General features: G+C 46.9%; 1 protein-coding gene across 1 annotated transcript in view; it reads right to left on the bottom strand.

Moving 5' to 3' along the window:
* EXPH5 (exophilin 5) overlaps nt 1-26,840 on the bottom strand; it is a 105,337-nt gene that overhangs the window by 19,950 nt on the left and 58,547 nt on the right. Inside the window, exons 2-4 of the mRNA XM_083169986.1 lie at nt 18,374-18,531; nt 6,366-6,525; nt 483-540 (exon numbers count right to left, since the gene is read on the bottom strand). Coding sequence (XP_083026112.1) covers nt 483-540; nt 6,366-6,525; nt 18,374-18,531 — 376 coding nt within the window. The remainder of the gene's footprint in view (nt 1-482; nt 541-6,365; nt 6,526-18,373; nt 18,532-26,840) is intronic.

Here is a 26,840-nt window from a genome sequence, read left to right on the forward strand (position 1 = left end):
ATGGCCTCCCTGCACCTGGCTTCGCAGCTTGGGGCTACTGGTTGTATACGGGTGTTTCTCTGTTTACTCAGGACCCGGCATGCGGAACGGCCTTGCAAAGTGCTTGGTGCACACGGGCCCCTGGTGGGTCCACACATTATACCCTGCACCATATATTAGACTCACTTCTCGAGAGTGCCACATGGTCACTGCAGAAATCACTGGGAAACGGTTGCTGCCACCATTTATCTTCAGATACAGTATGTGCAGTAGTCAAGTCACCAGGAACATGGTGTGGGCACATTGGACACTACCAGAGTGTGCTAACAACTGCGAAGGGCGGAGGGGGTGCACACAGAGACTGCACATGGGCCCACTACACTCTTAAACCATCCCCGATTGAAAAACACTGTGTTCAGCCACTTTTGGTTTCCCTTCTCTCAAAATCCCTGATAGCAGAGAACAATAGCATCACTTAGCTTGTAATAACATGCGGACCCTACCTTTTTCTTCACTTCAGTGCTTGAGATTTCCGGGGTACGGATTGTGAAAATACCCGGTCTGCAGGGGCGAAATATATGTTATTATTCTCACAAAGCCATTATAAAATATAGTATTTACAGCACATACAATAATGGGGAAAGAGTTACATACTGACCCTGCAGGGGAATGTCTCAAAGCGCCCACCTGTGCTTAGAACACTCCACCGTTTGTATGAATTCAGATCACTTTAACAGGATTGCAGTTTGCAACAGTCGGCTGGACAATAAGGGGGGTACACAGTCCCGGCGGCCGCCTATTCCAAGTCTTTCCAGACAGCATTGAAGAGGTATCTCGGCAGAACGGACCCGACTTTAAAAGCTGTCTGGCCCGTTTTGCTGAGAACGTACGTGGATTGTCGAGATGCTGTAATCATGACAATATACGGTTGTTTACACGGCCACACCCCTTTTTCGCAGAACGTCAGGCGGGACTTTGAATCCCACCTGCCGATAAACAGGTGAGCCGGCCGAGAAAGGGCCAAGGTGACGACTGTCGGAACGTCCAGACAGTCGTGATCTGGTATTGAATACCCCCCTAAATGTGGCTTTCAAAAACTACAGTTCTTACAGGTGCAAAAAACTAGTCACATGTAGGAATATTGTGAAATTACAAGTGAATAGAATAATAAAGTATTACTCTGTGCGGAATCAACACAACCGTCTTCCAGTTCTTACAGCTGACCCCGGAGACTTCTATTCATATATCAAAAGACCAATTGCTGCCAACATCCTTAGAGAGGACAGGCTGCACCACCCCGGGAATATATGGTCGCGTCAGTGCATCTTCACTGAGAGCATTTTATGGACAAGTTACATTGTTAGAATATTATTCTAGTGTTTTACATGCATTGGGTTGACCAATAAAGGTCCACAAAGTTTATGTCGACACCTGGTTGGAAGGTCCACACAAGCATTTGGTCGACAGTGTCTCGGTCAACTGTCAATGGGTTGATATGGGGTTTTTCCCTTTTTTTCAGCCGACATGTGCCAACGGGCGGTATTTCATGCTCAACCATCCGCTAGAGTGTGGTGGGAGAATAAAATAGTGTGCCGAGCGCAGCGAGCCATGCAAGGGGACGCGGTTCACCGATACGTGGTCCATGTCGCCTATGTTGACATTCGGGACAAAAAAATTGAAAAACCAACGTCAACCTTTTGCCTCTCGACCAAATGCTTCTGTCAACATTCCGACCATATCGACCTTATGCAAGTCGACCTATTTGAGGCGTCGACCTAAGCTGTGTTAACCTTCAGCAGTCAACTCCTGTCGACCTTTAGTTGGTCGACCCAATGACCCATGCATATTCTAGTTGCGGCTCCTTTATAAATAGGCCCATTCGTTTTTTATGCTCTGAGGGGCTTTATATGTGCAGAAAAACTAATGTATTTGTATGTGGCAGTGACCTGTACAGATCCCCACTGTGAGTCTAGGCCCTTCCCTGATCCACCTAGGTCACACCCTGACCCGCCCAGCCATACCAGGATCAGGTACAGGCACGCCCTACGTCACAAGTCGTACCCAATTTCCAAAACAATGGCGGGATTGATGGTAACACAATTAAAAGATCATTTCCTATACATCCTCCTGCATACCAGAGATAACATCAGGGAGATTTTTTTTTTTTGTCGTCGTCATGGAGCTAAACAAACGAAGGAGGATTTGGCAGGACCAACAGTACAGACACCTAGGGGTAGATTTATTAAGGTGTCCAAAAAGGAAGGGTGGGGGTGATTCTAGATATAATGGGGCAGATGTATTAAGCCTGGTGAAGAGAATGTACTGTATATATGGCATTCTAGAAAATGCTAGAAGCTAATTAGATGCTATGGAAAACACCACTTGTATGTTATAGAAGCTTTAGTAAATGTTACCTTCTAAACTCCAGGTAAAACTAGTCGTGCCTGGCATCTTCTTGTGCTGCATGCCAGGTCAGCAGCATAGCTTCCTATACCTCTGGTCGGAGCAGCTTCCGGTCTGTGCTGGCTCGTACAGCCACTTGTTTTAGCATTTGTACTGTAGGCAGTACTGTAGGTTTGCCTTTACTATTTAATGTGCAAGACACTACGGTGCTGTTATATAAGCATATATCGCACGGAAGTTGTGGAAGACTCCCAATTTTCACCCTGCACCCCTGGAAGAGCGGGTACTCCTCCAGCTTATCCCTCCAGCTTCTAAATGATGTGGGCAGAATGGGGAGACAATTGCTGGAATCGTGGGGGGGGGGGGGGGGGGGCAGAGGTGGCGGTGCTAACTGATGAGATTTCGGGTCATTTAGCCCTGCCTCTCCACCACGACCCGCAAAATGCGGCAGTTTGCCGCAGTGGGGGAGGGCTTAATGATGTCACAGATACTTCTCTTCTCTGGACTTCACTCGGTTTTTTATAACATCTGCCGTCATTTTATGTGGGTTTTTTTTGGGTGATCGTTAGTTAACTGTAATTCATATGTTAGCAGCTTCCTCTAACCCTCCTCCCATCCGCTGCACACACTCACACTGTACCTCACTACTCTGCCATATTGGGCCTGATTCAGACCCCCTCGCTAAGCAACGCTCTTCCAACGCTTAGCGAGCAGGTAAACGCATTGACGTTGTGTGACGTCAGCTGCTCACCTGTGCAGGCTTTGACATGCCTGCGTTCCCGTGAGGACACCCAGCATTTTTCTAAATGCACCAACCATTTTTGCGGGCACGCCCTGGAAACGATGGGCCTTCCCATGGGACAGCCCCCTGCCTGCCCCGCTCTGTGCAAACCCCACGGCGAGTGTGATACTCACCAAAGGTGTATTTTCTTCGATGCACATGTGCAGATCCGCACCACCGGTCCCCGGACAGAAGGAATCTATAAATTGTTCCAAATGACTTTCAGAGAAAAGTTGTCATGAAGCCAAGGTCCAGACATAAAATCAGCGGCTCACGATGAGGATCCATCCCTGCCTTCCAGCACTCCAGAGAGTCTCTTTATTTTTTAATGTAGAAGCTTTTGAGGGAAAGGCAGTGACTCATAAGGTCTGTCAATCATCTGGGTGATCAGGTTCTTACTCGCACGAGTACGGATTGATCGCCATGTGCGGAGATGTCAAGAGCCAGATCCTGAGGCAGCTGCTTGTGATCACCAAGCAACGCAGGCACCCGAAACACAACACACTGTCAGGACGCAACCTGTGCGCATATTTCCCAGTGTCTGGGAGACCTGCTAATGATCACCAGGCAGCCGCTATCAAGTACAACTCACTTACTGTCAAATTGATGTCAGATTGCTTTTCATTGATTGGTCATATGCAGCACATCGCTGCAGAAGGTGGTTTTGCTTTTCTGTCCGTATGAAATCTGCTGAAAATATCCCTCCAAAAATGTCCGCTGCCATGGAGGAGACAGATGTCACATGTCCTACTGGACAGATGAAAAGATGCTAGAGGTCCTACTGGGTAGCATATATAACTACTCGGAAGTTACGGCTTCTGGGTAGCAATATATTATATTGCCCCTGGAATATATACTGTATATTGGCCCTGGCAATGAGCATGTAAACCCCTGGCAATGGGCATGTAACTTCCTGGCAGCGAGCACGTAACCCACTGGTAACCAGCAAAAAAACCCCACTGCAATGAATAAGAAACCCCTGGAAACGGGCATATAACTACTGAATAAGCGTGAATTTGTCAGAGACATAAATGGATGAGGCCAGCTTTCTTCTGGCTAAGGGCCAGATGTACTAAGCTTGAAAAGTGATTAAATGGAGAGTGATAAACCACCAGCCAAACAGCTCCTACCTGCCATGTCACAGTGTTTGAAAAATAACAGGTAGGAGATGATTGGCTGGTCATCACCAGTGGCGGCTTTTACCTATGGGCTGCACCCCCCCCCAGGTAAAATCCGCCACTGTAGTGGAGCCAGATGCAGTCTGTGAGACTACACTGGCTTCACTGTGACTGGCACTGACTTCCAATTGGAAGTCTGACCTGCCAGTCACAAAGGCAGTCCCATTGGGAGGTGTTTCCTCCCTCCGGGACGCCTTTGTGCGGGCTGCCGTGCAAAAACGGCGATTGCGCATGCGCAGTACCTATATTGGTACTGTGCACACGCTGGTCCCGGTGCCTGTAACTTACATTGTACAGGCGCCGAGACCAAGATTGCTTCTATGGGCTGTTGCCTAAGCAGCCCATAGAAGTTGGCTGCATGCGTGGTACACGTGTGTACTGTGAATGCGCCAGTCCCGGTGCCTGTCACTCATCATAGCACAGGCGCCGGGACGGGACGGAAGAGGAGGCAGCAGCAGTGGCAGCGTCAGAGGGTGCCTGGGACTTTGGCCGATTGTCCGATTTCCGACCGATCATCCGATATATCGGCCAATTTTTGCCGATTATTGGACGATCGGTCGGAAATCGGACAAAAAATCATTCTAGTGTGTGGGGGCCTTTAGATCATGCACCTTAGAAACGTGATATAGAAAGGAAGCCTCGCAAATTTCCTTTGCCACTGGGATGTATTAGCTGCTGATATGGATGCACAGTGACAGTGATTAGACCCAGCCACATAAATAATGTCCCTTAAGGTGCCCACACACTAGAAAGATCTGAGATCATAAGATGTGCGCATAAATTAGCCTTCAAATCTTTCGTCTGTCCTAGACAAAAGATTTCAGGCAAGTGCACATCTTTACCAAAGATTTCTCATAAGATACCATGTGCGTCCCTATTGATCTTTTGTTAAATCTTCTGATCTTTCGTGCAGCATGTAAGATCAAAAGATTTAGCAAGAGATCCACGAGAGCGCTCATTGGACTGATATCGGCCGATTTTTGACCAATTATCGGTAAACATCGGACGATATATCGGCCAATTTATCGAAAATCAGCCAAAAAAATCGTTCTAGTGTGTGGGCACCTTTGGTGTTCTCTGTATGTGCAGTTGCAAAGTGCTGGTTACTATATGTGAAGGCGCGCTGCTGCAACAGGGAAACAACCAAACAAAGTAAACTTAGAGCCTGATTCAGGCAATGTTAGCAAGGCTACAATTTTTGCAGATGGACAAAATCATGCTGCACTGCAGGTGGGGCAGATGTAACATGTGCAGATAGAGTTAGATTTGGGTGAGGTGTGTTCAAACTGAAATCTAAATTGCAGTGTATCTAAAATCTAAATTACAGTATTTGCCCTGCACAGAAACAAAATAACTCCCCCAAATCTAACTCTCTGCACATTACATCTGCCCCATCTGCAGTGCAGTATGGTTTTGCCCATATGCAAAAATCTGAATCAGGCCCTCAGCACGATCAAGAACACAATAACCGAACTTCACTGGAGTGAAAAACAAACAAAGATTAATAAAGTCCCCCCCCCCCCCCATACATTAGGACGACTTGGAGGAGGGAGCCGGGAGCCAGGATAATAATTGAAAAAAAAAAAACATACGAATTAATGAGCAGTCGCTGATTGGCTGAGAGAGCTCTCAGCCAATCAGTGGCTGCTCATTCACTTGTATGTTTGTTTTTTTTATGCGCCTGCCACCCGGCTCCCTCCTCCTGGCTCTGGAGTCCCGCCACATAGGATGCGATATATATCGAGGGTGCTAAAGAGCAAAATATTTATCTTATGTACAGCAGGTATGATCTCTGTATCCGATTCGAAGCGCACAGGACCATACATCGGATCGGATGTCATACACATGCGATATGGGCCAATTTCACGGCCCGATCCATCGGAATGGGGTGAAATCATGCCCAAATTGCATAGTGTATAGGGGCCTTTAGCCTGCAGTATTTTGCAGAGGGTAGAGCAGACTCCTATTGGTAGTAAGGATAGAAAATTAGAATAATCTATGACAGAAATAGAGACAAGTGTTACCTCTCCGCTTGTGGTGGGGGCTTGATGTTCTGCTTTGAAGATTTTCTGAAGGAGAACAATGATGAGAATGGGGAGCGCATCCTGAGGAAAGACGATCCAGAGCTGGAGGACTTTTGTGACTGAAAGTTTCTAGATGTTGTCATTCTAGAGGATTCAGGCTCTGAAATCACACAGCAAGGCTCGGTTACTACTTGTCCACATACTCACAGGAACGTGCTGCAGAAGCTGTAATGGCCACACTGTCAGGGCAGGTGCAGGGCACAAGTCTTCACACTTATTATAAAGACCCCCCCACCCCCCCTGTCACATCCAGAATGGTCTGTATCCACTGCAGCGTCCGTGCACAGAACCCCAACGTGACAGCTCTGTCTCCCTCCATGGTAATGGTATAAAGCCTGTGTGTGCCTGTGTGTGTGCACTGTGTGATACAGTGTTTATCATACAATCAGAATGGATGGGACCAAAGTCCAAAGTATCTGGCTATAGTTAGAACAGCTTATAAATTACCCAGAGACAGCTAGGCGCAATTCACCTGCTCTTGGACCTCTCCTACTCTCCCTCTGTACAGCTTTAGTTGGGATCATTAGTTGTTTTGACCTCCAATATGCTCTGTATGCTGGTGATACTCAGATCTACCATTCCCCCCCCCCCCCCCCCCACTCGTATCGCACGCCGCCTCTCCTGCCTGCTGATAACCACCAATCACTTCCACTGCCAAGACTTTGCACGTGCTGCCCCATATCTCTGGAATTCTCTACCGCTCCCTATCAGACTCTCCACCTCTCTACAAAACTTCAATTAGCTCTCAAGATTCAATACCAGTGGTATATCTATAATGGGTGCAGTACACACAGGCCCCTTAGTCCAGGGGGGCCCACACTGCACCCATTTCTTTAATACTTACTCCTGTGGAGTCCCACAGCGGCAGCACTGTGGAAATTGCCAGAAAAATGGCAGCGGCACCATATATTGCTGCGCTGTGCAGCGGATGGCAGAGAGGCCTCCTACTCTCTTAAAACACCCCTCGGCTCAAGACCCACATTAAGACCAGCAGTCTCTCGTCCTAACCTTATTTGGGTCATTGGGTCAACCAAATTAAGGTTGACATACATTGGGTCAACCAATAGACCTTAGGTCGACCCAGACAAAAGGTCAACATGCCTAAGGTCGACACAAGCATTAGGTTGCCATTGAGAAGGTCAACAGTCAAAAGGTCGACATTGGGTTTTTCAAGTTTTTTGTCCCGAATGTCGACATAGACACCGTATCGGTGCACCGCGTGTCCCCTCGCCATGCTTTGGACACACTATTATATTCTCCCTTCATCCTCCATGCCCTAGTGGATTATAGGGCACAAAATACCGCCTGTCGGCACATGACGGCTCAAAAAACGTGAAAAACCCATGTCGACATTTTGACTGTCGACCTTCCCAACGTCGACCTAATGCTTGTGTCGACCTTTTGACGCTGTCAACCGTAGTCATCTTAACCTTTTGTCTGTGTCGACATAAGGTCTGTCGACCTTCAGTGGCCCACCCAATGTATGTCGATCTTAATGGTGTCGACCTAGTGACCGAAAATATCGGCACACATTGAATACCCCCTTAGTCTGTCATCTACTCCATGCTCCCTACAATGACACATAACCTTCAATTTTTGATGATAATGGGCCTTATTCAGATCTGAGCTCAGTACAAATTTGTTTGGAAAATGGGCAAAACCATGCGCACTGCAGGTGGGGCAGATGTAACATGTGCAGAGAGAGTGGGGTGTGCTGAAACTGAAATCTAAAATTGCCGTGTAAAAATAATGCAGCCAGTATTTACCCTGCACAGAAACAAAATAACTCACCCAAATCTAACTCTCTCTGCACATGTTACATCTGCCGCACCTGCAGTGCACATGGTTTTGCCCATTTTCCAAACAAATTTGTACTGAGCTCAGATCTGAATAAGGGCCAATGATTATAATGATATAATGTTTACATAGCATGTACTTGTCCAACATTGTCTTGTCCTGTAAGTTGCTGTTTGATTAATGATGATAATTGCATAGCAATAGCAACACACACAATAATAATAAAATATAGCAACAAAAATCACCGTCAATAGCCGAGGCGCATTCTTCACTATTAGAATCATAGGAGTCAATTCAATTGTGGGTGATGATTGTGATATACTGCTGCAGCGGCACAGCAAAATGTCTCAAATCCCCTCTCTCGTATTGCGTGCAGCCCCAAACACCCTCTCAGTAATAGCGGCAGTGGGCACTAGATGTGTGGGCTTTGCCAGCATAGCTTGTCAATGTAAAATAGATTTTGGTGTTTGCCAGATCACATGACAGAAGACCTGCTCTGGTTAAGTAATTGCATATACAGTAAAAATAATAATTGCAATTTTTTTTTGTCTCGAATGTTGTCATCGTGACATGGACACAGTCATAGTGTACCGCGTCCCCGTGCATGACTCGCCATGATTCGGGCTCGGTGCCTTACTGCGCTCGGCACACTATTCTGTTCTCCCGTCATGCCCTAGTGCAGGGCTGGGCAACACCGGCCCTCCAGATGTTAATGAACTACACATCCCAGCATGCCTTGCATCAGTTTCAGCATGGCCACATAGCAAAACTAAGGCAAAGCATCCTGGGATGTGTAGTTCATTAACATCTGGAGGGCCGGTGTTGCCCAGCCCTGCCCTAGTGGATGGTAGGGCTTGAAATACCGCCTGTCGGCACATGTCGGCTCAATGAAAAAGTCAAAAAGTCATGTCGACCTGTCAACCTAATGCTTGTGTCAAGCTTCCAACCCTGTCAACCTTAGCCAAGTCGATATATTTCATATGTCGACGTAAGCCGTGTCAACCTAAATAAGGTCAACCTAACGACCGTATACCGACTGGACATATGCAGAGAGCAGGAGCATCCGTCAGCCCGCACATTGGGCCTGATTCAAAGTTTATCTTCCTCAAATGGGCAAAACCATACTGCACTGCGGGTGGGGCAGATGTAACATGTGCAGAGAGAGACAGTTAGATGTGGATGGATTATATGGTTTCTGTGCAGGGTAAATACTGGCTGCTTTATTTTTATACTGCAATTTAGATTCCAGTTGGAACACACTCCACCCAAATCTAAAGGCCCCCATACACTTGTGTGAACTCTGGCTCTGAACCGCACGGGAAAACGCATCAGATCGGAATCGTAGAGAAAAAACACACACGGATTTGCCACTTTTCACCCGATTTCTTGGCCCGATCTGTCGAAATCGGGTCAAAAGTGCACAATCGTATAAGTGCATGGCCAGCTTATCTCTCTCTGCACATGTTACATTTGCCCCATCTGCAGTGCACATGGTTTTGTCCATTTGAGATAGATTTTTGTTTTGCAATCAACTCTGTATCAGGCCTATGTGCATAAAATTGAAGCAACAGAAGAGAGATAGGAAGAGTTCAGGCCATGTCAAGCTTCCAACAGCAAAGCTTTCTGGGCTTGATGAATTGGGCCAGATGACAGGCCCACTAAAAATAATGGGGCCTGCAGCATTCTGCATTACGTACATGAGATAATTACACAGCTGAAAAACATCCGGGATTATCCCAAGTTGCAGCTCAGTGACATAGGGTACCAAAAAATAACCAGTGAACGGGGAACCGGGATCACCTGACCCAGATCCCATTAACACCTGTGGAGATCCAACTCACTAGTGCTTGGAGATGATGTCATCTCCAAGCACCGGCAGAGGAGAAGCCCCATCAATATCCTGGGTCAAGCCTTAAGGCCCCCATACACTACGCGATAAATCTTATGTGCAGCAGTCAGTGTGGCAGGGAGCGAGGTCCGGGGGAGCTGCAGGTGGGATAGCAGCAGGGTCCGGGGAAGAGGCAGGGTCAGTGGTAGAGGCAGGCGGTGACCGGAGAGCAGGGTCTGGGGGAACTGCAGGTGGGGTAGCGGCAGGAGAGGTAGCGGCAGGGTCCGTGGTAGAGGCAGACGGGGACCGGAGAGCAGAGTCCGGGGGAACTGCAGGTGGGGTAGCGGCAGGGTCCGTGGTAGAGGCAGGCGGGGAATGGAGAGCAGGGTCCGGGCGAGCTGCAGGCAGGGTAGCGGCAGGAGAGGTAGCGGCAGAGTCCTTGGTAGAGACAGGTGGGGAGCGGGGACCAGAGAGCAGAGTCCGGGGGAGCAGCGAGCGGCGGGAGGATAGAAAAGATCATATTAAAAAAAACTGGGCGGCCGCTGATTGGCTGAGAGCTCAGCCAATCTACCCCACCTGCAGCTCCCCCGGGTTTACATGTGAGAAATCGCATCCGATTTATCACATGTAAAAAATATCACATCAAGTGCCAAATCCTATCAAGCTCTCCGGGGGAACTAAGGGGAAGTCAGGCCAAGTCATCCTAATGTACGGTGGCCCTTAGGTGTGAGCGGGCTTCAAGTTGCTGTGACATGGCTTAAAAATCCGTATTCAGTGACCCAGGCTGGACCCAAAACTGCGGTGTTAATCAGGTATAAAAATATGGTGTCTTAATCACATGGAATTATCCATTATGCAAATATTTAAAGGTGTTTTTTTTTATTTCTTATATTTATTAGCAAATAGGTCTAGAAAATATCATACAGAGAAGGAAAGAGTGTACAAATAAAGGAAATAGATGGAGAGAGATATAACGTGGAGAGAGAACAAAGCACTAACCAGCTCCTGTCATTATTTAAACACAGCCTGTGAAATAACAGAAGCTGATTGGTTAGTGCACCCACTTGATCTCTCACCCAGCTTTGATAAGTAAACACATTATATGCAAACATAAGAACAGGAAGTGAAAATACCAGTGTCAGACTAGTTTATTAGTAACCTATAACGTGTCATCCGATCAATGGCTACAGCTGATAAGAGATGGCTGTAGGTAATTGCAGCAGGGGCTGGGTGGCTGGTCTCCTTCCTTAAAGCGGAATCGGGACATCTGTCAGAATGAACTTAGGTCTACAGTCATTAGGTCGACCCCACTAGGTCGACCTGACTTAAGGTCGACATGGGCCAAGGTCGACATTACTTAAGGTTGAATTTGCATAAAGGTCGACATGAGGAAGGTCGACTGGTCATAAGGTCGACATGGGTTTTTCACTGTTTTTTTTATCCGAATGTCGACACAGTCGACATGGACACAGTTGGCAATGAGAATCGGACCCTCGCATCGCTCGCAATGCTTCGGGCACGGTGCCTCGCTGCGCTCAGCACACTATTTTATTCTCCCACCACGCCCTAGTGGATGGTAGGGCATGAAATACCGCCTGTCGGCACATGTCGGCTCAAAAAACAGTGAAAAACCCATGTCGACCTTATGACCAGTCAACCTTCCTCATGTCGACCTTTATGCAAATTCGACCTTGGCCCATGTCGACCTTAAGTCAGGTCGACCTTCCTGCCAGTCAACCTAGTGGGGTCGACCTAATGACTGTAGACCTAAGTTCATTCTAATAGATGACCGCATCCCCTTAAAGCTGGGTACACACTAGTAGATACTGTATATCTGTATATCTGCAGAGCAATTGATCAGCAGCAGCAGATCGGGCAGAGTGTGTGCAGTGGGTGGATCGGGCAGTGTGTTTTGCATACATTCGTCATGATTGACATCAAGCTGTCAATCATGTCAATCAACGCCGGCTCCTGCAGCCAACACAATATATCACACAATATATCTGTGAACGATGCCATTCACAGATATAGTGATGGCACACACTGGTCGATGGAACATCGATATATTTCGGCCGGTGTGTACACACTTACAGATTTATCTGTCCAATCTGTCTGGTGGGAACAAAAACCTGGTAATGAATGGGAGCTAGGGATGCCAATCCCGGGGCATTTTTTCAATCCCGGAATTCCGGATTGAAAAATGCCCAATCCCGGGAATCCCGGGATTGGCTTCCCTAATATAAAAACATGCAAATACAAAAACCCGCCAGGCCACCCGCATATTTACTTACAGGTGCGGTGTGGCCGGACAGGTGGGCGATGGAGCCGGGAGGATGGAGCCTGGGCGGGTGGCGTCGGGTGATGGTCCGGGAAGAGCGGAATGCAGGCGGGCGGGCGGGCAAGCAGTCTCATGGAGGCGGCTGGGTGGGCGGTTTCATGGAGGCAGGTGGGCGGGCGGTCTCATGGAGGCAGGCGGCGGGAGGTCAGCGTGGGCGGAACGAGGCTGCGGCAGTTGAAATCCCGGTGTTTTAGGGGCCAAATCCCGGGATCCCGCCGATCCCGGGATTGGCCACCCTAATGGGAGCACATGACAATCAACCATTTGCCCCATATGCAAATGGCTTTAACCGATTTGTCTGAATGACCATTGTCTCTTTTCCAGGTTGATTGTCATCTGCTCCCATATACAGTAGTATCAGATTTCTGTTCCCACCAGACAGATGGGACAAATAAATCTTTAGGTGTGTACCCAGCTAGTAGATATATCTATTGATCTGGAGATATATCTAGAGACGGATGTATGTTCTCACACACTGGACCTTATTCTGGATGACTCACAAGGCTGCGAAACTCACAGCCTTGCGAGTCCACCAGACGCCGCCTGCAGTGCCACCGCCCTTGCATGTGCGATCCCCCACGTGACTGGTCTCAAGCCTGGATGGATGATTTACATAATCATCCATTCGCAGGTGGGGAGAAATCATTCGATGGTCGACAACCATCGAATGATAGAAAGTTGTCAGAGAGGAATCGGGACATCTGTCAGAATGAACTTAGGTCTACAGTCATTAGGTCGACCCCACTAGGTCGACTGGCAGGAAGGTCGACCTGACTTAAGGTCGACATGGGCCAAGGTCGACATGACTTAAGGTCGAATTTGCATAAAGGTCGACATGAGGAAGGTTGACTGGTCATAAGGTCGACATGGGGTTTTTCACTGTTTTTTTTATCCGAATGTCGACACAGTCGACATGGACACAGTTGGCAATGAGAATTGGACCCTCGCTTCGCTCGCAATGCTTCGGGCACGGTGCCTCGCTGTGCTCGGCACACTATTTTATTCTCCCACCACGCCCTAGTGGATGGTAGGGCATGAAATACCGCCTGTCGGCTCAAAAAACAGTGAAAAACCCATGTCGACCTTATGACCAGTCGACCTTCCTCATGTCGACCTTTATGCAAATTCGACCTTAAGTCATGTCGACCTTGGCCCATGTCGACCTTAAGTCAGGTCGACCTTTCTGCCAGTCGACCTAGTGGGGTCGACCTAATGACTGTAGACCTAAGTTCATTCTAATAGATGACCGCATCCCGTCAGGGAACACTTCTTGGACACTGTGGACCCTATTGGATGAACTGCCTGTGTTGAACCAGCTCCCCAAAAATCCTCACCAGTATTTGAGAGCCTATTTCTGGTTGGAATACAAAGATCTTGGGATACCACCAACGCCTTTCAAAAGGGAGCAATATAGGAATATTGTAAATTATCCTTTTAAATAAAAATGCCAGTGAAACTATATATGAAATGCAAATGCCACCATAAGGGTTTGTCCCACAGCTGCTGGGGGGCCGGTTAGAAGCTACAGTGAAGAAGCCCCTACAGTTCTCTACCTACGTTGAAGATAATTTATTTATTTACAGTTTCTTATATACGTAGCGCAGCAGATGCCGTTGCAGGTTCTTATAAAACGCAGCAGATTCTGTTGCGCTTTACAATTGTAGACAGAGAAAAAACAAACTGTGTAACAACAGACAGACATGGAGGTGCTGGAGTACTGAACACAGTACTCTAGATGAGGTCATACCAATAATGCCACTGTATTGGTCATTGGTACGACCTCATCTAGAGTACTGTGTTCAGTTCTGGAGGCCATATCTCCGGAAGGATATAAACACCATAAGCAACTAAACTGGTGCATGGCCTACATCACAAAACGTACCAGGAAAGACTAAAAGATCCTAATATGTATACTTTAGAGCAGAGAAGGGAAAGGGGGGACATGATAGAAACTTTCAAATATATCAAGGGCTTTAACAAGGTACAGGTGGGAGACATTCTTCACAGCAAGAGGAGCAGCAGAACACGAGGACATGCACTGACACTAGAGGGAGGAAGATTCAGGGGAAATGTGAGGAAGAATTACTTCACAGAAAGAGTAGTGGATAAGTGGAATGGCCTCCCATCAGAGGTGGTACAGTAGAACAATTTAAACATGCTTGGGTTAGGCATATTGATAGCCTTACAAAGAAATAAGGATCAAATATGGTTTGAGGTAACATGTTTAAAAAAGGGGCAGACTAGATGGGCCAAGTGGTTCTTATCTACCGTCAAATTCTATTTTTTTATGAGGTAAGAGGGCCCTGCTGCAAGCTTACATTCTATAGGGACATACAGTAGGAGAAAAACACAAGGACAGGCACCAGTAATAGCATAGCAGTCCCACCAAGTTACAAGTCCAGAAAGGAAGCTATATAATACATAAGTGCCTCAGGGGAAGGCGTGTGTAACTTTAATATGATAGAGGAGGCCTGAAGAGGTGAGTTTTCAGGGAATACTTGAACGTTTGGAGGCTAGCAGAGAGTCTTATTGTGCGTGGAAGGGCATTCCATAGGGTGGGAGCAGCCCGATGAAAGTCCTGTAATAGTAAATGGGAGGTGGTGATCCGTGCAGAAGAGAGACGCAGAGAGATTGGTGTATTGTAACTGAAATCTAAATTGCAGTGTAAAACTAATGCCAGTATTTAGCCTGCACAGAAACAAAATAACTCACACAAATATGACTCTCTCTCTATACATGTTACATCTGCCCCACCTGCAGTGCACATGGTTTTGCCCATTTTAAGAACAAATTTGTACTGCGATCAGATCTGAATAAGGGCCATAGAGTAAAACAAATAAAGACATATAGCATGTTATTCTTGTTGTCCTAATTGACTTACTCCTCACATCCCTTGGCTGTATTTAAAAACAAATTATATATATATGATGTTTACACATTTTGATAACATTTTTGTCTATAAATCAACATGAGAAAACGAAATAGCTATCACAGAGATACACACGATAAACATTGCTATGCTATTTTAGGCCTACACAGTGTGTGCGTGCCCCAGGGAAAGGAATTCAGACTGTAGACTTTAACCACTTGTTTAGCATATCTACAGAACTACTCCATCCTACATACAGCCTACTGTACTGTGTCTGAGGCACTACTCTGTCCTACTTACAGCCTACTGTACTGTGTCTGAGGCACTACTCTGTCCTACTTACAGCCTACTGTACTGTGTCTGAGGCACTACTCTGTCCTACTTACAGCCTACTGTACTGTGTCTGAGGCACTACTCTGTCCTACTTACAGTCTACTGTACTGTCCCTGAGGCACTACTCTGTCCTACTTACAGCCTACTGTACTGTCCCTGAGGCACTACTCTGTCCTACTTACAGCCTACTGTACTGTCCCTGAGGCACTACTCCGTCCTACTTACAGCCTACTGTACTGTCCCTTAGGTACTACTCTGTCCTACTTACAGCCTACTGTACTGTGTCTGAGGCACTACTCTGTCCTACTTACAGCCTACTGTACTGTGTCTGAGGCACTACTCTGTCCTACTTACAGCCTACTGTACTGTGTCTGAGGCACTACTCTGTCCTACTTACAGTCTACTGTACTGTCCCTGAGGCACTACTCTGTCCTACTTACAGCCTACTGTACTGTCCCTGAGGCACTACTCTGTCCTACTTACAGCCTACTGTACTGTCCCTGAGGCACTACTCCGTCCTACTTACAGCCTACTGTACTGTCCCTTAGGTACTACTCTGTCCTACTCACAGCCTACTGTACTGTGTCTGAGGCACTACTCCATCCTACTTACAGCCTACTGTACTGTGTCTGAGGCACTACTCCGTCCTACTTACAGCCTACTGTACTGTCCCTTAGGTACTACTCTGTCCTACTCACAGCCTACTGTACTGTGTCTGAGGCAGTACTCCATCCTACTTACAGCCTACTGTACTGTCCCTGAGGCACTACTCTGTCCTACTTACAGCCTACTGTACTGTCCCTGAGGCACTACTCCGTCCTACTTACAGCCTACTGTACTGTCCCTTAGGTACTACTCTGTCCTACTCACAGCCTACTGTACTGTGTCTGAGGCACTACTCCATCCTACTTACAGCCTACTGTACTGTCCCTGAGGCACTACTCTGTCCTATGTACAGCCTACTGTACTGTGTCTGAGGCACTACTCTGTCCTACTCACAGTCTACTGTACTGTGTCTGAGGCACTACTCTGTCCTACTTACAGTCTACTGTACTGTGTCTGAGGCACTACTCTGTCCTACTTACAGCCTACTGTACTGTCCCTGAAGCACTACACTGTCCTACTTACAGCCTACTGTACTGTCCCTGAGGCACTACTCTGTCCTACTTACAGCCTACTGTACTGTCCCTGAGGCACTACTCTGTCCTACTTACAGCCTACTGTACTGTCCCTAAGGCACTACTCTGTCCTACTTACAGCCTACTGTACTGTCCCTGAGGCACTACTCCGTCCTACTTACAGCCTACTGTACTGTGTCTGAGGCACTACTCCGTCCTACTTACAGCCTACTGTACTGTCCCTGAGGCACTACTCCGTCCTACTTACAGTCTACTGTACTGTGGCTGAAGCAGTACAATGCCCTAAACTATCTACTTACAGACTACTATTGTCTCGTTAGGCAATACAGCATCCTAAACTATCTACGGTGTCTATAAAAAACAACCCATCAAGACCAGGAAAGCATAAAGCAGAGATGGGCATTATTGGATTATTCGGTTAACACTTGAAGTGTGTATTGTCATTTATGCATTTTAGGATGTTTACAAATATCATTTACAGATGATTGTCTATTAAGGGGAAATCTTTTTTTTCCATGTCCACAATGAAAACAAATCATTTAATAAATACATAACAATACATTTTTTTTAATGATTTGTCCCAGTGCTAATCAATGCATAAAATAATTATTGCCTGTTGCCGGGCTAATTGCACAGGTTGAACAATGCAGTTACAGCAAGGTAACGATGAGGACATAATAACACACACACACAAACACACACACATACTCACATATTATAATATATAAAGTAACTTTGTTGCAGCAACGTACATGAGATTCATTTTTGCTTAGAACCCAGAACACACTTTATGGGGTCGATCCTATAAGGTGCAAATCATCACAGCACTGGGCGCACTTTACGGCGGACTGAACCTCCATAGGGGTGCGGGCAATTTTAAGCGAATTCGGTCCAGCAAAGATGCGAGATCGGCTTAATTCGGGTTCCTTTTTTCAGCGCTTAAACGGCACACTAATAGGATCGACCCCTATGCCCGCACAGGAGAGCTCCAGCATCCCATGTTAATCTGCAAGCTGCAGAAGCGATGTGACCTGTTTCTATTGATGTCTTACATTGAATTCTGTGTTGTGCATTATATTGTAGGCTAAGCAAGAACCCACATTCTCTATTTGGTGAGTGTGCCCTAATATAGCCTGAAGGACGAGTTGTCTACCTTATTGCTATCTGCCACCTGTATAAAAAAACATAGTCCATGGTGGCAAGGTTCTTCTATGGCCAACATTCCCGTAACCAAAAACACCCAGAATTTATACTGTAGGTATCACTATCATCACACTTTCCAATATACACGGTGTAGAAAGGCACGGCAGGTAAGATCTAACGCAGCAGAGAACACCCAGTCCTGGCCCGATCCTATGCTGGATACACACATGTACGCCCATTCTCGAATCTTTTGCCGTTTCCAACATGAAAAGAGAGATTAGCCAAATAGCACTGCTTCAGTATTTAGCCTGGGGATTACTAGAGGTCAAGCCCACAGTCACTTCCCTTATGGTGAGATAAGAGAACCCTTCAGTAGCTGTGTCAATCATTACACAGGTATTTTGTCTGTCAGTGAAAGTGTTTCTGTCTTTTTCCTCATTGTTTACAGAACACCCCCCCCCCCCCCCCCCCCTTCACTTTCTTTATGTATTTCTGACTCACCGCCTTTAGGGGTTTTCTTCCCGAGATGGGTCAGAGGTGGCCTCACCAGGGTCCTTACGTCTGTGTCATCCTTAAATTTCTTTTTCTGGATCTCTTCGAACCACTCTCCAGACAGCGCGTGCAGCCATTTCCCGTCCCGCTTCGAACTCTTAAGTTTGCTGAAACAAAATATCAGGAGAAATCAAGCGACCGAGCACAGCGGGAACCTGCCTCTCAATGCTGCATGTTTATTACAATAATCAGGCACCGCCGGAGAGAGAAAACCAGTCCGACCAGATGTTTGGTGATGTCAGACACAGCTAGGAGATGACACTCCTGCTGTGCAGGAGACGGCGGCAGATGTGAAGATCTTCTAGAGGAACACACATGACACATAACACCGCTAGTGCGGAGTAGGTGAGCTGGATAGGAGAGGAAACCCTAGGGAATGGAGACACTGGAAACCCTGAGTAGGAGGCAGGTTAGCTCTGGTCACATCTGTTACAGCTGCTGGGAGTATTCATTATATAGCAAGATTACAGAATGAGCCACAGTCAGATTAAGGGGGGTAATTAATGTTTTCCAATTTTTCCCATCCGCAAAAATATTGGGGTGTCACAAACTGACATTTTACAGGTTGTGTTTGAATAATAAGCTAGGTGCCAATTGGTTAGTACTTTATCTTTTTCCACTTGAACACTTCAAGGCTTAAGGGGCCTACACACGTGGAGATGTTGCCGCGCGATCTGAGCAATGTAGACCATTCAGCAAGATGATGTGTCAGCGATGTGCTGCTGGATGAGCAGTGCTACATCTGTAGGTCTGACTTGTCTTTCAGACAAGTCGGCCTAATGTACAAATGTAGTGCCGCTAATCCAGCGCCGACACTCGCCAGACCAACCCCACTGCCGAGCGGACGCTACATCTGGCTGGGAAGGGCGAGCATCCCACACGCACGCGTGTCCCAGTTTCCCGTGCGTCGGGAATGGGCACCCTGCCCATCTCCACTTCAGGGAGATGGGCAGGGTTAGGGGGTGGAGCGGGGAGGTGGGGGATGGGGACGAGGCGGCGGGGACCCGGGGGGGGGGGGCTCTGGTTGAAGGGGATGCGCGTGCATCTCGTGCGCGTGCATCCCCTTCCGGCGGCTGGCGAATCTTCTGCCAGCCCCTGCCTGAATGAGCCCGTCTCCATCTGTATGGGGGCCTTTAAACTCTCCCAGATATCTGATCTGACCCTGGGCTAAATTTTCACTTTATTACTTCCGATACATCTGCTCAGCAGTTTTATAAACCCTCTGACAGCTTCAGTTCAGATGGATCTTTGGTGCAGCACCAAAGATTTCTTTTGACAGATGGATCTGAGACTCAGTCGCACATCTGATCAGAGGGAGTTCATATTTGACCTTCCAATCAGTCTGTCAGATACATCTGAATCTGGAGAAAACAGGACAAATCTGACTAGTGGATGGGGGCCTTTAGCAAAAAAAGACACCAGGCACTGATGGAGTCTAACTGGACTAGCATATTGTACACCCAATGATTGGGAGTATCTCATATGTTTAGTCAAATATCTATCTATTTGTTCCTATTAGATGGCGGCAGACAGGGATGGATGCTGTCACTGTAAACGTTAATTCCAGCACTGGCAAGCTGCTGAGGCTCTGCTACATCTCTGTTCAGTGACTGTCTGGGTGTGTCCGTCTGTCATAGTGACAGCTCATTGTAAAGATGCCCTAGTACAGGAGAGTGGGCACTGGGTGCTAATTACCCGGCTCTCTGGAGGGGCCCAGCAGGGACCGGGTTATTATCCCCTTTGCCCCCAGAATATAATTATCTTCACCTGGGAAGTGGGTTCCTAAACCACACCCAGCTCTATCTTCCCAGTGACAGCTTCAGAAAGATGGTACCGCTAGGGATGCCAATCCCGGGGCATTTTTTCAATCCCGGGATTCGGGATTGAAAAATGCTCAATCCCGGGATTCCCGGGATTGGCTTCCCTAATAATAAAAAACACCCTGGCCGCCCGAGCGCTGGGTGGGTGGGCGGGTGTCAGGGACCGCTGGGTGGGTGGGCGGGTGGTTGTCAGGGACCGCTGGGTGGGTGGGGGGGGGTGGGTGGTTGTCAGGGACCGCTGGGTGGGTGGGGGGGGGGGTGGGTGGTTGTCAGGGACCGCTGGGTGGGTGGTTGGTAGGGAGCGCTGGGTGCCCGTGAGCGCTGGGTGGGCGGGCGGGTGGCCGGCCGGCCGTGAGTGCTGGGTGGGTGGCCAGCCGTCAGCGCTGGGTGGGCGGGCGGGTGGCCGTCAGCGCTGGGTGGGCGGGCGGGTGGCCGGGAGCGCTGGGCGGGCGGGCAGTCGTGGATGTGCGGCTGTGCCGTGTGCCCTGCGCAGCGTGACCTCGCAGCGTGACCTCGTCACGCTGCGCACTGCGGGGTATGGGGAAGCCGGGCAGCGTCTGAGTGCTCAGACGCTGCCCGGCATTAAACTGCGCATGCGCAGTTTAATCCCGAAATCCCGGGATTGGAAATTCCAATCCCGGGATTGAAATCCCGGCGTTTTGGGGGCCAAATCCCGGGATCCCGCCGATCCCGATCCCGGGATTGGCCACCCTAGGTACCGCACATTAACCCCTTCAGTGGTGGGGTTTTAGCGAGCGCTCCCTACTGGGCAAGGTTTTTTGGGGTGCGCTCCCCCCCAAAAAAACATCTGTAGATTCCTACAACTGGGGATATAGATGTGTATTAGGCAAATGTCTGGTTTGGCCAAGCAGCACCAGGTGCAGTGATCAGAGATGGCAGGGATGGATTAAGGGTCACATGGGCCTGGAGCTGGCCTATATTAAGACATCGAGGAGGTGGACCAATGATGTGTGGGTGTGGCCAGTGTTATGTGGGTGTGTCTAGTGCTGTGTGGGTGTGGACAGTGCCACGTGGGAGTGCAGACCCCTACACTATTAGCCCCAATGTCACCCTAAATATGTAAATGCAGAAATATTGCAACAATTTGTGAGGAAATTAGAAATACAATTGTAATATTATGATTTATGCCAGTTGATCATCATTATGCCATCATGGTTATGGTCTTATTGTCATGCAGATGCCTGGAGCTGTAGTCCCATCCGCCCCATTGTTAACCCGCTCTGAGTGATGGTAACTTACAGACATCAGTGGTCCAACATACAGAGGCAGAAGATGCCCATCCTATCACAGGGAATGGAAAAGTAACATTGCAGTGCTCTTTTAATACATGGGTGGCAATTATTTATTTATTAACAGTCTCTTATATAGCGCAGCAGATTCCGTTGCGCTTTACAATTGTAGACAGTGATAAACAAACTGGGTAACAACAGACAGGCTTGGAGGTTAGAGGGCCCTGCTGCAAGCTTACAATCTATAGGGATATAGGAGGGAAACACAAGGACAGGCACCAGTAATAGCATAGCAGTCCCACCCAGTTACAAGTCCAGAAGGGAAGCTATATAATACATAAGTGCCTCAGAGGGTTATGCGTATGAAACTTAAATATGATAGGCTTGCCTGAAGAGGTGACTTTTCAGGGAACGCTTGAAAGTTTGGAGGCTAGTGGAGAGTCTTATTGTGCGTGGAAGTGCATTCCATAGGGTGGGAGCAGCCCGATGAAAGTCCTGTAATGCTGCTTTCAGACCGCAAAACTGGTTTTGACCAGGTATTTTGAAACGTTTCTAGAAACGGGTCTGACGAGGTAAAACCCCTTTCACACCGCATCTCTTAAACGGGACATTACTGTTTAAGTGCCGTTATTTGACACTGGCAGACCCATTTTTGGAAACATTCCAAATACAGAAACAAAGCCAGTGCTGTCTTCAGCAAACAATCCCCCCACCCCCATGTAACACATGTGTGGCAGCGTGTTACAGTTTTAACACCCCCCCCCAACAAAAATTTTAACCCCCCCCCCTCCAATGTGTTTAAGAAAGCCCCCCGTGCAGCCGGTACCTCATGACTGTGCAGACTCCTGCTGCTTATAAAAAAAGTGACTTTCAAAATGGCTGCCCCCATACCAAAGACGGTTTCCCATAAGGTCTTTCCTATGGGGCAGCCATTTTCCGAAAGTCACTTTTTTTTATAAGTAGCAGGAGCCGACAGCCGGGATCGTAAGGCACGAGGTACCGGCGCATGGGGGTTTTCTTAAACACATTGGGGGAATTAGCGACTAATTACATATGTGCATATGTAATTATTGGCTAATTACATATGTGCGTATGTAATTAGCGGCCGGCTCATTAAATATGTAGGCACTGGGGACCAATAGTGCTCACTGCTGCCTGGGTACCGTTTCAGACCCGTTCAGACCGCCCAAAAAAAAAGGGTCTGAAACGTGTAGGACCCTGCTTTTTTACCGTTTTAAAATACCGGTTATTTTAAAACGGTAAATTCACTCTGGACCTTTCAGACACATATTACCGTTTTGAAATGGTAAAGAAACGGCAATATACCGTTTAATTTGTGCGGTCTGAAAGGGGCATAATAGTGAATGGGAGCTAGTGATCCGTGCAGAAGAGAGACGCAGATCTTGTGCAGAGCGGAGTGGTCGAGATGGGAGATATTTTGTGATAAGTAAAGAGATATATGCTGGTGCAGTATGGGTAATAGTTTTATATGCTAGCAGAAGTGTTTTATATTGAATACGGTAAAACACAGGTAACCAATGGAGGGACTGGCAGAGCGGATCAGCAGACGATGAGCGTCTTGCTAGGAAGATCAGCCTAGCAGCAGCATTTAGAATGGATTGCAGTGGTGAGAGTCTGTTCTTGGGAAGACCAATTAGGAGACTATTGCAATAATCAATGCGGGATATAATGAGTGCATGGATAAGAGATTTAGTAGTGTCTTGTGTGAGATATATTTTTAGATGCATGTAACATGATTTGGAGACAGGTCGAATGTGGGGAACAAAGCCAATTATTATTTTATATCCTGCAGTGATCAGGGATTATATACCATACCTTTCCGGAACATCACATTGAAAATATAGTCCTCTTATTGATCAACGCAATTTAGGTAAAGCCAATTACGTGACACAAATGCTATAAATTACATTGTATATACTACAGGAATGATCACAATATTATTATACATAATAACCTACAGTGCTGGAAGTTCATAGGTAGATTGATCCACCTCTTCTAGATAATGATTCACAACATCTAAATACACAGTATTAGAGTATGATGCAATAATCACTGTTGTTCTTAGGTAAATTGCAGGAATAACTCCATAGCATTCACATCCCAGGCACCTCTTTGGCTTCTGCCATTATGTTTGAAATTGCAAGAGTATTATCTGGGATTTCAGCATTGGCTGTCAGCTTTTCAAGAGCAGCAAAGTGCCTTCCATATAAACCAAAGGTCATAGGGGCAGATGTATTAAGCCTTAAAAAGAGATAAACTCGAGGGTGATAAACATCCAGCCAATCAGCTCATTTTTTATCAGTTAGGAGCTGATTGGCTCAACTTTTATCACCCTGGCGTTTATCTCTTTTTAAGGCTTAATACATTAATTTGACTCTACACTGGCATGGCAAAGTGCACGTTCCGTCATGCTTTGCTAAGTTTTATTGCAGCAAATCTGGATCTCTCTGCAATACTAAAGGTGCCCACACACTAGAACGATTTTTTTGGCCGATTGGCCGATTTCCGATAAATCGGCCGATATATCGTCCGATGTTTACCGATAATCGATCGAAAATCGTCCAATTTCAGTCCAATGCGCGCTCCCGTGGATCTTTTGTTAAATCTTCTGATCTTATGTGCTGCATGAAAGATCAGAAGATTTAACAAAAGATCCATAGGAACGCACACGGGATCTTAAGAAAGATCTTTGATAAAGATGTGCGTTTCCCTGAAATCTTTTGTCCAGGACAGGCAAAAGATTTGAAGGCTAATTTATGCGCACATCTTATGATCGCAGATCTTTCTAGTGTGTGGGCACCTTTAGAGCTTGTGAAGATCTCTGTTCCCTAGTCCGTAACAATAAAAGGGATATAACGGCTGCAATTGATATTATAGCCCCAGCGCATGTACAACGTATCAATCCACATCGTCAAGCTCCCTGGTTTAACAGCAGTCTTGAGGAGCTCAAGAAAAGGGGGCGTAGAATTGAAGGACAATGGAGGAAGACTAACCTTTTGGAGGACAAGATAAAACTAAAAGCATATTGAGGAACATCAATCGTCAATAACCCGTAAGAAGTCAGAATTCCTGTCAACTGAGATCATGCCAGCAACCAATAGGCCTGCTCAACTTTTACCCACAGTGGAAATGCTTTGCAAGCCAGCATGCCTGCAGCCTGATGAAACACTCTCCCTGGCAAGATGTAATGAGTTTGCAAAATTCTTTTCAGATAAAATATCCACCATCAGGGCTGGAATCTCCACAGTTCCGTCAGATGAGTGCCAAACTACCAAGCCTGACATTGTAAGCCACCTATCCTCAAGGACCAGCTTTGAGCCAATGGATGTAAAGGACATTGCTGAAATTGTCCAGATTTTGTGTCCCACTACCTGTGATCTGGACCTTGCCCCAACCAAGCTCCTAATAAGGTGCATGGATATAATTGGCCCTGTCTTTGCAAAACTTGTTCAGTGCTCGTTGCAGACAGGAATTTTTTCTCAACCTCTAAAGGAAGCAATGGGTTAGATCCCCTATTAAAAAACTAATTTAGATCCAGACTGCATGACCACCTACCTACCGGTATCAAACCTTCCTTTTCTAGGAAAAGTCATTGAAAAAGTGGTTGCAAATCAACTGGAATCCATTCCAATCAGGATTCAGGAGAAGACATAGCACTGACACAGCCCTGGTATATGTGCTAAACGATCTTCTGATGGTAAGAGACAGAGGGGACTATTCAATCTTAATCCTTCTGGATCTCTCTGCAGCATTTGATACGGTGGACCATGGGCTTCTGATTGAGCGCCAGAAAAATATCTCTGGACTGGATGGCACAGTACTAAGCTAGTTCATATTATTTCTCGCTGGCAGGTCACAGAGAGTTTAATCTGGAGTATACTCATCTTCATCCGTGCCACTGCCATGCGGTGTCCCACAAGGTTCTACATTACCCCCCATGCTTTTTGCAGTGTATATGCTGCCACTGCGTGAAATAATTAGGCGCCATTGCCTTGTATACCACTGCTATGCAGATGACACACAGCTGTACTTGTCCTTTGCTCTGGGCACTGAAAACCCAATAACAACCCTAAATGGCTGTCTAGCTGAGCTCCAGGAATGGATGAGTGCCAGGTGGCTGAGACTGAATCCTGATAAAACAGAGGTCCTTATGATTGGACCTCAACATCAAAGGACAAGACTGCAGCACAGCCACCCAACTGGACTGACACTTGGGGGTACAGAATTACAAAACTCTGATCATGTATGGAATCTTGGCGTGGTGCTGGATGGTGGATTGACACTTAAACATCAGATATCAGCCACAATCAAATCCTCATTCTTTCATCTGAGGAACATAGCCAGAATCAAGCACTTAATTCCATCTGAAGATCTGCCAAAAGTCATACATGCATTTGTGTCATCTCGTTTGGATTACTGCAATGCCCTTTACCTTGGTCTACCAGCAAAAGAACTGCACCGATTACAGCTGGTACAAAACACAGCCCCTTTCTAGCCACATTACTCCCATTCTCTACTCCCTTCACTGGCTGCCAATAAAATGGCGAATCATTTTCAAGATCAATCTACTGAGTTTCAAAGCTCTACATGACCAAGGCCCAAGGTGCCTGAAGCAGCTTATCATTCCATACTGTCCCACCCGATTACTGCGATCTGTAGATTAAGGACTTGTAGCAGTACCTAGGATCTCCCGTAATTCATCTGGGGGTCGAGCTTTTAGCCATTCAGCTCTGACTTTATGGAACTCACTTCCCCGCACAGTTCGAGAGACCCCCACTCTAGAATGCTTTAAAAACAGACTCAAGACTTTCCTGTTTACTCAAGAGTTTCCTTCAGTCCCTTAAGTATTTTTTATGAAAAGCTTTTCTGTACTTCATTGTTCCTGTACTGCATTACATTCATTCTATCTGTTAAGCACCTTGAGTCCTATTGGAGAAAGAAAGCTATATAAATAAAATTATTATTATAAGCATATTTTCTTAGAGCAGCTGCATCCAAAAATGAATAAGGACCAGAATTACACAATGGAAAGAGCAGGATCCACTACAGTATATACTGAAAAAAAGAACACTTGAAGGCAGAGACTTGTTCAGCTTGGACTAGCACTCCTCCCACGTGCCCTCGGGTGTTTTTAATTAAAATAGGGTTCTTGCATTTGCAGACTAGATATTGGAAATGCACTGTAAATGGTAGGGCCAGGCTGCATTTATATAATATGTCAGTATTAGGAATTGGTTCGGGGGCCTGGGGTCCCTTGAGCTAGTGTGGCCGGGCTGCTTCAAAGCATCATTATTGTAAAACTTAATTTAATGCTGGGTCCACACC

The sequence above is a fragment of the Crinia signifera genome, chromosome 2 (genome assembly GCF_055691185.1).
Source record: "Crinia signifera chromosome 2, ASM5569118v1, whole genome shotgun sequence".
NCBI lineage: Eukaryota > Metazoa > Chordata > Amphibia > Anura > Myobatrachidae > Crinia > Crinia signifera.